Source organism: Dermacentor variabilis, chromosome 3, assembly GCF_050947875.1.
Source record: "Dermacentor variabilis isolate Ectoservices chromosome 3, ASM5094787v1, whole genome shotgun sequence".
In the NCBI taxonomy this organism is placed as follows: domain Eukaryota; kingdom Metazoa; phylum Arthropoda; class Arachnida; order Ixodida; family Ixodidae; genus Dermacentor; species Dermacentor variabilis.
This window is the reverse complement of record NC_134570.1, coordinates 45,468,456-45,480,101: the sequence shown is the minus strand read 5'-3', so window position 1 is coordinate 45,480,101 and position 11,646 is coordinate 45,468,456. Positions and strand designations below refer to the sequence as shown.

Below are 11,646 nucleotides of genomic sequence, written 5' to 3'. Positions count from 1 at the left end.
GGTAGTGTATGTGATCAAAGAATCCATTTGTTGATAGCAAAATGATTAGCTACTTGCCTTTTTACCAGTCAGAAATTAATATAATTGTGTTTTTGATGAAGGATACTTACGAGAGGTGACCGGCACCGCTGCCGTGCAAAAGGGTAGCGGAATGAGCGTGTTGCGCAGAACCAGCCTGGCCACAGTGACGCGAGATTTCTGCCGGAGATGTATCGAGATGGGAGTGGATGCGACAAATTTGTGGGGTAGCAGAAGTACGGTCGGTTTGGATGGTTTCGTGTACGGCGACTTCGTCCATCTCTAGCCATACTCAATGTGTCCGATCCTAAGGAGACTATCATGGTCGCTCTCCGACGGAACATCGAGGAGCTCCAACTCCAAGTGGACGCGAAGGGTCATCAGCCATGTTAACCTGAAGCTGCTCAGTGACAAGCGTTTAACCCATGATTGACTCGTAAAAACTCCGATCGGGCGGCTAAACTGTCGACAAAAATGCCCAAATGCAAGTCGAAGACGAGGTTTCTACCGGCGACGTGTGCGTGGACGCTGTTGATCACAGCGACAACGTTGTTTTTCGTGTTTCCGTGAGTACGGCTTCTTCCCACCCGTGCGTGTAGGCTCATTAAGCCTAATTTTGATGTTTGTCGCAATAATAAGTGTGTCAGGCGAGTAAGAAACGCCCGGGAAGGCTACATCACGGACGGGCTCGTTATAATTCGCGGGGCGCGTGCGTGAGCCTCCCCACGTGTTCATGTGGCGTTGCAAAACGGTCCCGGTCATTCTTTGTGGTCTGCGCCACAGCCCGGGGTTACCCGCAATGGCATAGCCAAAAAAGTTTGAAATTTGCCGCTCGCCTTCGCTGATCTGCTGTTTGTTCCGTTGGTTGCTTACGGTATGCTTCGTCGGCTGGATCACCGGGTGATCTAGGTTCACTGCTCTTTTGACCTGGCACGCATGAGCAATTTTGACAGCTCGCACGCTGAGGGCCGTGTGCGCTGCGGATCGGTTTGCTCCTCCCGCTGTTCAAGTGGTGTCGAATGAGTGATCGTTCGTCATGCCTCCTCGGTCTGCTCAGCTTCGCTGGTGGGGACTCGTGAGAGGCGGTGTTAACCGATTTGCGTCTCGTTTTCATTTAACACAACTCTGAGGCGCCTTCCCGTGCTCACTATGTGGCAAAACGATGGCGGTGTAATGAGGATTGACGCACGCGTTCATTTTATGTGTTTCATTCGTATGAAAGAGAGTTACCAGACGTTTCTCTTTTCACGTAGACTATTTGCACACGGGCACGGTAGTGGTGGCCACAGCGCGACACACGCCTCACCACTGATAACAGACGTAATGCCTGAGGAATGCTGTTTGTGGCAGCTCTGAGCGTTAGCAGCGGCTATTGTACGCGCCATTATTCTCCAAGATAAGCCGCATGCGGTACTTGCTAAACGACATTTCTGTCGTGATGGTGTTTCAGCCAGCAGCACGGCCAGCTGGAACGTTGCACCCTCAAAACTGTTGCATTGGCCGTTCGAGAGTGTCTGTCAGCAGCATCAGGCCATGAACGACACGTTTTCACCATTGTTCACAAAGAACACCTGCTTGAATAACGTGCAGTTCTATAGGGTCTCTTGGGAAATCAGAATTGCAAAACAAATAAACAAATGAATGAAATGTCAGACGTTATCGATCTACTGTTGTGAACGGAGCTCAGTGACAGCAGGTTCCATCATTCTGGCTGTTCGTCACAGCATTGTGCTTTGACGTTTATTCAAGGGTGCATTCTGTTACGCTCCCAAGCCTTTCTCACAATCTTGACCCAACAGGTGGATAGGCTTGTTAAAAAAATACTTGGAAAAGAAAATTGAATGTCTCGCTATACAGCGAGTCTGCATACAAAACCGCATTGAGCGAACTAAAAATGCGTTTTGTATATCAATATATATTAAATTGCATTTTATGAAATGGCAAGTTTTACTAGAGAGAACAGTTAAAAGCTGTTCATCATTATGCAGCACAACACTGCATTCAGCTATTCAATGTTAGCATTCATTTCCAATTCTCACTTGGAGCAAGAACTACAGATCGTAAATGAATGATCCATCCCAAGCCATGTGTCCATTTGAACACGTGAAAGAAATGTCAACGAAATTGCCATTTTTAGTATAAGCAGTTGAATCGAAAGCTTTGAACATCATAAAGCCATGACAAGTTACAGAAGAATTTCAGAATGACCCATTGACAGACTACATGACAAAATCCGCTAATAGTTGGATGTCTATCAAGTTCGGGAAGATGGAATAAGTGGCCCAGCAGGTTCACTGGAAATGTCTAGCGGTGCCCTCTCACCCACAGGAACTACAGAACGAGGTTCTTGATCCAGAGCACTTGCAAATGCTATTTCAAATGGCAATGATAGCCATTTTGCCCGGCATTAAAGTTTGCCAGGTTGCATTCACAGAGAAATGTTGCGTGCATTGTTGGCTGACCTGCTAGAGAGCATATGTTTGTGTTAGTCATTTGGCTGTCCAGGAGCAGGTGCTATGTGCCTGCTGCATGTCCTCCCTATTGTGCCCTGATGCTGCGTATGACATTTCTGCCTCTACACTATTCCCGCCTCAAGTTTGAAATGGCACTTTCTGTCTCACTTTAGCTTGCTAATCTGACCTTAAAAGGATTAATGGCGGTAGTGATGTCCTTATCATAAAGATGCACATGTACCCTGTAATGTCCAAATTGAGTTACGCATCAGGGAAAATAGAAATAAATGCTCACGTCTATTTGTGGCCATAGAGAATACTTTCATGTAAAAAACAAGTGATATATTATCTTATTGAAGCTTCATTATTGTAGTAATTTGTTTGCTGAACTAGCTACAACTGAAGGCTCACTCTGCCACACCAACAACGCAGCTATAGCCTATGCATTGTTTCCTAAGCGCAAACCAGAATTTTGTGCTATTAAACTCAGTGTAGCATTTGGGCATTACAAGGAATAATTATGCATTGCTAGTTTGCACAAAAAATTTTGGTGGAAGCATTTACTTGTCATTTCCATTCTGCTGTTTACGTTGTGAAAATAATTTGCAGGTGAAGTGGTAATTTAAATGCATATCAGCGTAAAAACAAGGTGTATCTGGTGTTGTGTTTGTTATACCAGGTCTAGGAATTCTAAAAGTTGCCTGTGGCCATATAGCACAATTCTAATCCTTAATTTAGATTACTCAAAGAGGTGGAGATTACTTCCAGATGGAATTAAAATATGTTAAGTGACCAAGTAATAGTTTCACTAATCAACTTTAAAAAAATAATTAGTTTGTGCAACATTGCAATTTATGAATTGAAACCACTGAGTTCTCAAGGTACATCCACTTGAAACAAATTTGATGTTAGCACCAGTTATTTTTTTTTTTATAGATCATTGCTGCCATACATTCAGTAAAAGCACTGTTGTTCTGATTACGTTCAATCTCAGAAGCATTGCAAGAGAAATCTAACAAGCAAACTAACACATTTCGTCACTTAATCTAGGATCACATATGTCTAAGCGGGGTTATCCTCGTATGTCATTCCAAGTGGATACGCTTTGCGCCAATTCTTAAATTGCAATATGTGTCCTAAAGGGAATTAGCAAAATTTTAATAATTAGTCAATAATACATTTCAATTTCATGTTCAAGGGGCCTCTACGTCTTTGAGTGATCCAGCCCAATGAGTAGAGCTGGAATATGTGCCACAGGCAACGTTTAAAAATTCTGATAACATTAAAGGGATGAAAATTGATCAAAGAAAGAATGTCGCTGAGGCCAACATTTTGACAATCCTTGTTTTACCACGGTTAATCACTTCCAAGCCTCCACATTCCTGTGAACCTCTCTCCCTCTCTCACCCGCCGTGGTTGCTCAGTGGCTATGGTGTTAGGCTGCTGAGCACGAGGTTGCGGGATCGAATCCCGGCCACGGCGGCCGCATTTCGATGGGGGCGAAATGCGAAAACACCCGTGTACTTAGATTTAGGTGCACGTGAAAGAACCCCAGGTGGTCAAAATTTCCGGAGTCCCCCACTACGGCGTGCCTCATAATCAGAAAGTGGTTTTGGCACGTAAAACCCCATATATTATTATTATATTATATTACTCTCTCTCTCTCTCTTTTAATATAACATTGAAAGTAACTCACCATGTACAGAGGACACCATTTTTATTTCATCGACAGCATGTTGTGTGTAATGCTCATGTTAATGGTTGTGGCATCCTCTCCTACGTTTGCAGCTGCCCAGAGTTGACCGGTCGGTACCACTACAGCATCCCCATTGTGCAGGGTTTTGTGACGTTTTTCGTGCTTGTGAATTTCTCTCTGGCCACATTTATGGATCCTGGCATCATCCCAAAAGGTGATTAACAGCTCCGTGTTGTGTCCATTTGTTATCTTTTCATTGTGTGGCAGAAGCTTCCTAGTGTGATAAGTGCTTACCATGATGGTGCCAATGCAATAGTCTCCAAGTGTTTGGAACAGAGGGAAAATGTTCTAGAGAATAGGGACACGAATTGTCGAGAACACGAGTTCATGTGGACGCGAAGTAGTAGGTTTACCTTCTCCTTTTGATGTTATGGGACTTTCTTGAAACTTTGGCCTTTCGTTGAATTATTTATTTGTGTGATTTTGTTTTTGCTCGAAAGAAGTTTTAATGTGATCTCTGAATAAAATTGTGACTATGTACTAAATGCTGGTGGGTGCCCATATATAGTGTTACCATTTTTTTAGGCTATATGACATAAATAAATACAATCCAAAAGGATAGAAAGTTTGCTAGTTGGTACAATAACATATTCTTGGATTGTAGCGTGAAGTGACAAACTCACAGACTAGATAAAGACAGAACGAACGCTAACTCAACTAAATCTTTATTGAAACTATCGACATATATATAAGTGATTGCAAATACCGCAGCATACGAACATGACAAGGTCTAAAGACTATCATTTAAACGTATCCAAAGATAGGGAAGGAAAAAAAAGAAAACAACGAAAGGCACTACTTGAGATTGACACACGTGCTGAGAAGATATTGAAATTTGCTTTCTAACAGAGATATTGATGCGTGACTAACACAAGTCTCTCCCAACCTTTTAATATGAAATGCCTCAATTATTTTCCGTGTGGTTTGGCATTTGTGTCTTGAAACGACTTTTTTGTCTTCAAACAAAGGTTTACAACTGCAACTGAAACAATGCGACATTAAATGTGCAGCATTAGGGTTGTTAAGTGATTGTCTGTGTTATTTCAGTCTGACATTGATGCACCTACTGCTCTGTCCAATGTAGGCTTTCCCACACTTGAATAAAATCTGCTAAACCATACCAATGTTACAAGGCACTGCTATAGTACAAGAAAAAATGATTGCGGGGTTAGTCATATGTCCCCTTTAGTGCCTGGAGAGATTTGTGTTAGCCACGCATCTATATCTCTGTTAGAAAGTGAATTTCAATATCTTCTCAGCATGTGTGTCAATCTCAAGTAGTGCCTTTTGTTGTTGTTGTTTTTTGGGCTTCCCTACCACTTTTGTCATTGTCATTGTCATATCATTGTCACTTTTGTCATTTGCACTTTCATTTCATTTGTCACAACTTTCTATCTTTTTTCATATTGAATTTTCATAGGACATTGAACCACATTTGTCTTTAACCAAATGAATTTAACTGCTGGAAAGCCCTTTGTGGCCTTTCTGAATTATAACACATGTAGTCAACATTTATTTGTCTGTTAACTTTATGAGTCCTTGGCTTTCTCACTTGATCATAACTACTCAATGTTGAGAGTACTTCATTATCTCTTAACAGACCTACTTTGAAATGAAAGAGAGGAAAAAAAAATAGCCTTTAATACGAAGGAAAGCTTGTAATGTAGATCTCATAATTTCAAATTTGTTACGAAATAGTGGGAAGTGTGCTGAAGTGCTAGGAGAAGTTGTACCACAGCGGACAGCAGTAAAGGCTGGAGAAAGATGTGCGCAGTGAAGTACGCGTTGAGAGCAGAGACGCCGAAGCTGGAGAGACCCAATACAAGTTCCCAGAACCAGAACTGTAACAGCTAGCTGCGACTGTCTGGCTCTCTGCCAAGCAGTCAATGGCGTAATAGCGTTGCTGCACTCCCTGCTTGAGTCATTCATTGAGACTACGTGTCTCGCACTGAACTCATGGCTGCTTGTCACTAGCTATGTCCCAAAGTAGTGGAAGTCAAAAACGAAGCAACTTAAAAAGATTAGCCTACAGATTGTCAGACATTTGCTCGACTTGACGTCACCCCACATTGCCAATTGCAGGCCCTCGTAGAAATGGGGAGGGCAATCTGCTTGTTTAATGCACGCAAATAACTGTGCACAACAGCACCCCAATGTTATAACGACACTGTTGACCCCTTTAGGAAACTCCTAAGATGGCTTTTATGCAGTGCGCATTTCCCATAATATGATAGTGTAGGCATAGCTGGAAGGTAATTATTGTGTAGCTAGTAAATTGTTCATACTTTTGTACACTGGTTATCGTCACATTTAACAAACCATAACAATAACAGCACACCAGCTTCTCAGCTATGGCAATATTAAAAACGTGCTGGCTGCCGTATTTCGGGCAATTCTGCATTTCAGGAAAGCCAATTTTGTTTTCTTTGCTTTTTTTGTGCTGTAGGGTAAAAGAATGAAAAACAAATTTTCCTTAATTATTTTTGCTCGAATATCATGTGCTTTCACTTCTGCTTGCTGTTGAAAGTCAGCGAGGCTGCATGGCAATAAGTACGCAATCCTTGCTTTCGGTGTGGCTTCACAGCAGTGGGCCATGAAGCCACACTTCGAGGCAAAACTTGTGATTAGCCTGCACTCTCATGTAGAACTTACTTCTTTTTTTCTTTTTTTTAGCTTATGCGCAGGCAACTGTGCTATTTTTACTGAACTCTTTTTTTCCTTTTGTTGCTGGTGCTGCAAGTTAGTTGAGTTTTGTTTAGATTTTTTTATTGGTGATTTGAGTGATGCTTCGAAATTTCGTTGTGGGACATCAATTCCCAATCGTCTTCTCAAAAGTCGCACAGGCCAGTGAGCTTCTGCAGCTACGTAAAAAAAAAGGATACATGCTCTATGTTAGTTTCAACTGTCACTGATATTTGCTGGCAAAAAGGAAATGAAAAAAAAAAAGTCAGCTGAGTTTTCCATTCTTACATAGCGTTTAGTATTGATCACTAATGCGCACAACTTCATCAAGCTACATGCATGATCAAGTGAGTTTGGTTAAGAGTTGCAAAATGGGTGCTATTAGCAGATAGAAAATGCACAATTTCTTTTGTCAGAATTTTGTGAAGAAAGATTAGCTAGAGACAAGAAAGCGGCAATTAGTCAATGACAGACAAAACCTGTTTTCTCAATTCAGAAGTTTCCACAGGCTGATTTCACAATGTTTTTATTACCACACTGACTACGGCCACTATGAAAGGAACTCTAATTTCTTGTCCTGAGTTATGTTGTTGAACTTGCCCATTCACACTATTCTGCTTTTGATTGCCTGTTTCCTGTTGTTTGTTTCTTTTTTTTCTGACATAGAAAAGAGAGGCACACGTCAGCCCTCATATGCTGTGAAAGTGATCGAGGATATTGCTCGTGAATGTGGGTTTTTCTTTACTTTGGATTCGTTCGTAGCTCGTGTCACGTCTCTCTCCGTCATGTCTCTGGTGGTGGTGGTGGTGGTGATGTTTTGCTCGTTTGCGAAAGGATAGCCACTCACTAGTGGCTAACGGTATAAACTGCAGAATGCATAAGTTATCATTTTTGGCAGTTTCCGATAAGTGCCTAGAACTGTACTCCTCCTCCCTACTCATAAACGACATGCTTAGCATGAATTTTCACAAAGCCATCCTAGTTGATGCTCAGGCGGGATAATGTAACAATACTGTTCAGATTCTTTTCCTTTTTGGGCTTTGTCAGTGATCTCAACGGTGCTGTGCCTACGCAGTCACCGAGATTAGATGGTTGTGAGTGTGGTATGATGAGAAAAGAAGAGAATAGGGTGATAGGAATTGCTACACTATAGTGACCCTAATTTGATTAACTACTTGGAACTATGCTGAACGAAATTACACTATCTTGGTGGAAGTGCAGAACACCTGAGGAAGTCTTGACGCATCTTCTGGTTCACAGTTGCGGATATATGTGCATGTTAGGTCACAGCCAGCAAATTGGTTGTGCCCATACTGAGCCAGTAACACAGGCTATGCCTGCTAATATTGACACATTTTCTAGCTTTTGTGCCACTGTTTACTGGTGTCAGTTCTGTGCTCTTTGTGTGCTTTTGTGATCTTGTTTGGGGTTCACCTTACTTGCTGTGACTTGTGGTTTATGTGCAGTGTGTTTCTTTGCTGCTGTCTTTAACTTAACTGCTGTGCCAACTGACAATTATATTAGAGGTTCATTGTAAAAGTGGAATGAGCTACGAGAAAGCAGCTCTAAGACATGACACAGAGCAGAAGAACGTAGTACTACACTCATGCATTATTTTTCTCTGTGTCCTGTCTTTGCCCTGTACTGTAGTCCCCCAGTTTTTTTTTTTCAAATTGTTATTATTATTGATCATTCCACCCGAACTTAATCTTGGAGAAATGGTGCCATGATCCAAGTAATTCTAGAAGGTGCTGTTTATTCATAGTCATTTGCAGTAAAAACCTGCCAATTCATGTTTATTCAAACCAGAATGAAAAGGAAAGCTACACGTGTGCGCAGGCACTTGGTGCGCAAGTAAATATCATTACTCCACTGTTGGCAGAGATCACAGCCTGCTTGACGAGTTGATACATTTTTTGTGCGCACTTTGTCACTGCACCAGGCTACAAAGCTGTTCTCTGCTCTGTGATATTGCTTGCACATTGAATCTTCTGAGGAATCATCACAAAAGCGCAGCCTTTTGTGCAGTGATTAACGAAACTTTGGGGCCTGCGCGTCTGCCGTTTCCTTGCCTTTTCAGACAAGCCGCATCACGAGAAGGACGATGACTTCCGGTTTCCACTGTACAAGAATGTGGAAATAAACGGCATCACGGTTCGCATGAAGTGGTGCACAACATGCCAGTTCTACCGTCCTCCGCGCTGCTCCCACTGCAGCGTGTGCAACAGCTGCATAGAGGTCAGGTTGCAGCTTTGGCTTGGATTGGCTTCCTCACCGGCTGAATCATTTGTCATAATAGGAGTGGGAAAATGGCAGCCTATTATTCCTTGTTTGCTGTGGGGATTTGTAGTAAAGGATGTGAGGCACGTTCATCATCTTTAAAAGAACACTAATGCCGGTGCAAGTGGGCATTTTAAAGGAATTTGAACTGACATTCTTTTGGCTAAACTGTGTATAGTAGGCACTGCTTTACAGGCAGCTTCAACAGCCGTCGAGTCGACGGAGTTGTGCAGTACTCTATTGAAATCTCAAAGGCATTCGAGCAACAGTTCAAGGAAAACTCGTTTCTTGATAAGTTGAGCTAAAGTAGCATATTTAGGTTGACAGAATGCCCAAGGCACCTTTCCGAGTGCAGTTTGTGCAAGTGGTAATGTGATGCAAATGTGGGACAGCATAGACAATATGTGAAGTAACGTTAAGGAGCCTTTTCAATGAATCCAACTTGCTAGCCTGGCCAGCTTCCCACTAATATTGCTGTTGAATATGAGAGATGCGTTTTTGAAAGCTTGCATGGTGCAAAGATCGAAGGGCAGCAGGCATGGCTGTACCAGTCTGCATGCCAATGCATTATGACTCTAGTTTGAGGTCTACAATCTTGGTTAGGCCAAGCAAGGTGTGTGTGTGTGCGTGAAGTGCACCTGCAGAATCTTGCATATAACTATTGGTACCACCATCGTGGAAGTGTAGAACCAGCTCCCAGTGGCACTTCTTGTGCCCCCTTCAAAGCAGGTAAACATTAGTTAATTGATGTAATAAAGACATTAGAAAGCACAGCTGAGTGAAGCTTATATTTTTGCGCAGAACTACTCACTGACATTACCTTTTCGCGTTAACCTGTCGGCAATGTTTGCACGAGTGTGCCATGCCCTGACTGACCACAATGGTACCTATGTTGCCTGGTAGAGCAGGGTTTCAGGGTTGCCAATGTAGTGTTGGTATGCTATGCGAGCTGACATGTGCATATTGTAACTTCACCCCCTTATTCCTGTGCGGTCTGTTGTCCAATAGACATGCTGCCTCCACCTGCAATTTCCTCTGTTGCTGGGTCACCTTTTATGCAAGACAAGTGCTCAGAGGGTCTCTGTACCTTGATCTATCATTCTTGTGAGGCATAATACTTGCCTTTACTGTCCCTTTGATGTTCATTGTAGGCAATTGCTAATGTGGGGAAGTTACAAAGTGTGTGTGTGTGTGTGTGTGTTTTCTCTTAAGCCATTTATTTCGTTATTGAACCACTGCAGCAGTATGCGCAATTCTCAATCTCCCTTTCTCTTCTCATCGTGCAGACGTTTGACCACCATTGCCCCTGGGTGAACAACTGCATAGGGCGGCGCAACTACCGCTACTTCTTCCTCTTCCTGATCTTTCTCAGCACCCACATGATTTCCATCTTTGCCATGTGCCTCGTGTACATCCTGGATAACCGCCATCGCCTCAACAGTCACCACAGCATCATCACGTATCCTTGACGTGTATACCACTGCATGCTGCACTGTGCCCCTCTCCGTCCTGTGTTCTGTAGCCGCCTTCATTGGTGAAGCATGATAAATTACGGGCAGAAACAACATTCTTCACAATTCTTGTGCCGACCAGAAAATTTCAAATTATCTCATGATGGCAAATTTCCAAATTTGTTTAACGAAAGTTTCGGCCCTTAAGAAATTTATGGGGGGTGCCAAGACCTTCACTCAGGATCAGATTAGCCGGAGTTGAATTAAAGAAAGTCTAATGTATTTCTCTTTATTGTCTTTTTATTATCCAACTAGTCAACATAAAAAAAATATTTTTTGAGGTCGGGGTGTGCTTTTCACTGAATAGCTTCAGGATTGACAATGGAGGAGGAAGCGAATAATAATAACACTGGCTGCTTGAGAAAGTTTTGAATGCCTCGGAGAAAGGCTGTATGTATACTGATTTAATAGCAGTGCCCAAATAATCACAGAGCTTTGCTTTTCAAATGGCTGCTAATTTGGGCTGGTTGGTAAGGAGTAAAGGAGGTTGGTAAATGGAGTAAGCGCATAGGACAGGACGAAGGGAATGAGTCAGTGTGCATTGACCATTCATTTTGTCTTGTGGGCTGTTGCTCCATTTAGCTATTTTGCTGTTCGAATAATCTGATTTCAAATTGTATTCATTTTAGCTGTCAAAAATGTCTTTTGTTCTGAAGTTAGTTTTTGGTTATGTACAATCATTGTGAAGCAGTTTTGCCTGATCAGAGCGATACCCGGGTTATTGCGAGGTGCACAGTTTTGTTCCAAGTGAAACACTCGCGTGTGAACTGACCTTGACTCGACGCTCTCTGCACCACCAGAATGGCCATTATAGTGATCTGCACTGTACTCTTCATCCCCATCTTGGGCCTCACGGGGTTTCACATAGTTCTAGTCTCTCGAGGCCGGACCACAAATGAGCAGGTGAGCGTTTGTCCATTCGTGTTCGGTTCAACTTGTCTGAAAA

General features: G+C 42.6%; 1 protein-coding gene across 2 annotated transcripts in view; it reads left to right on the top strand.

The window, feature by feature from the left end:
• The first annotated feature begins 169 nt into the window (after positions 1-169).
• Zdhhc8 (zinc finger DHHC-type containing 8) overlaps positions 170-11,646 on the top strand; it is a 37,092-nt gene continuing 25,615 nt past the window's right edge. Inside the window, exons 1-6 of one of the 2 annotated variants that reach the window (XM_075684916.1) lie at positions 170-584; positions 4,260-4,381; positions 7,576-7,638; positions 8,990-9,147; positions 10,476-10,648; positions 11,501-11,603. In XM_075684916.1, coding sequence (XP_075541031.1) covers positions 493-584; positions 4,260-4,381; positions 7,576-7,638; positions 8,990-9,147; positions 10,476-10,648; positions 11,501-11,603 — 711 coding nt within the window. In that variant the 5' untranslated portion in view covers positions 170-492. The remainder of the gene's footprint in view (positions 585-4,259; positions 4,382-7,575; positions 7,639-8,989; positions 9,148-10,475; positions 10,649-11,500; positions 11,604-11,646) is intronic. The other variant, XM_075684917.1, reaches the window with a different exon arrangement.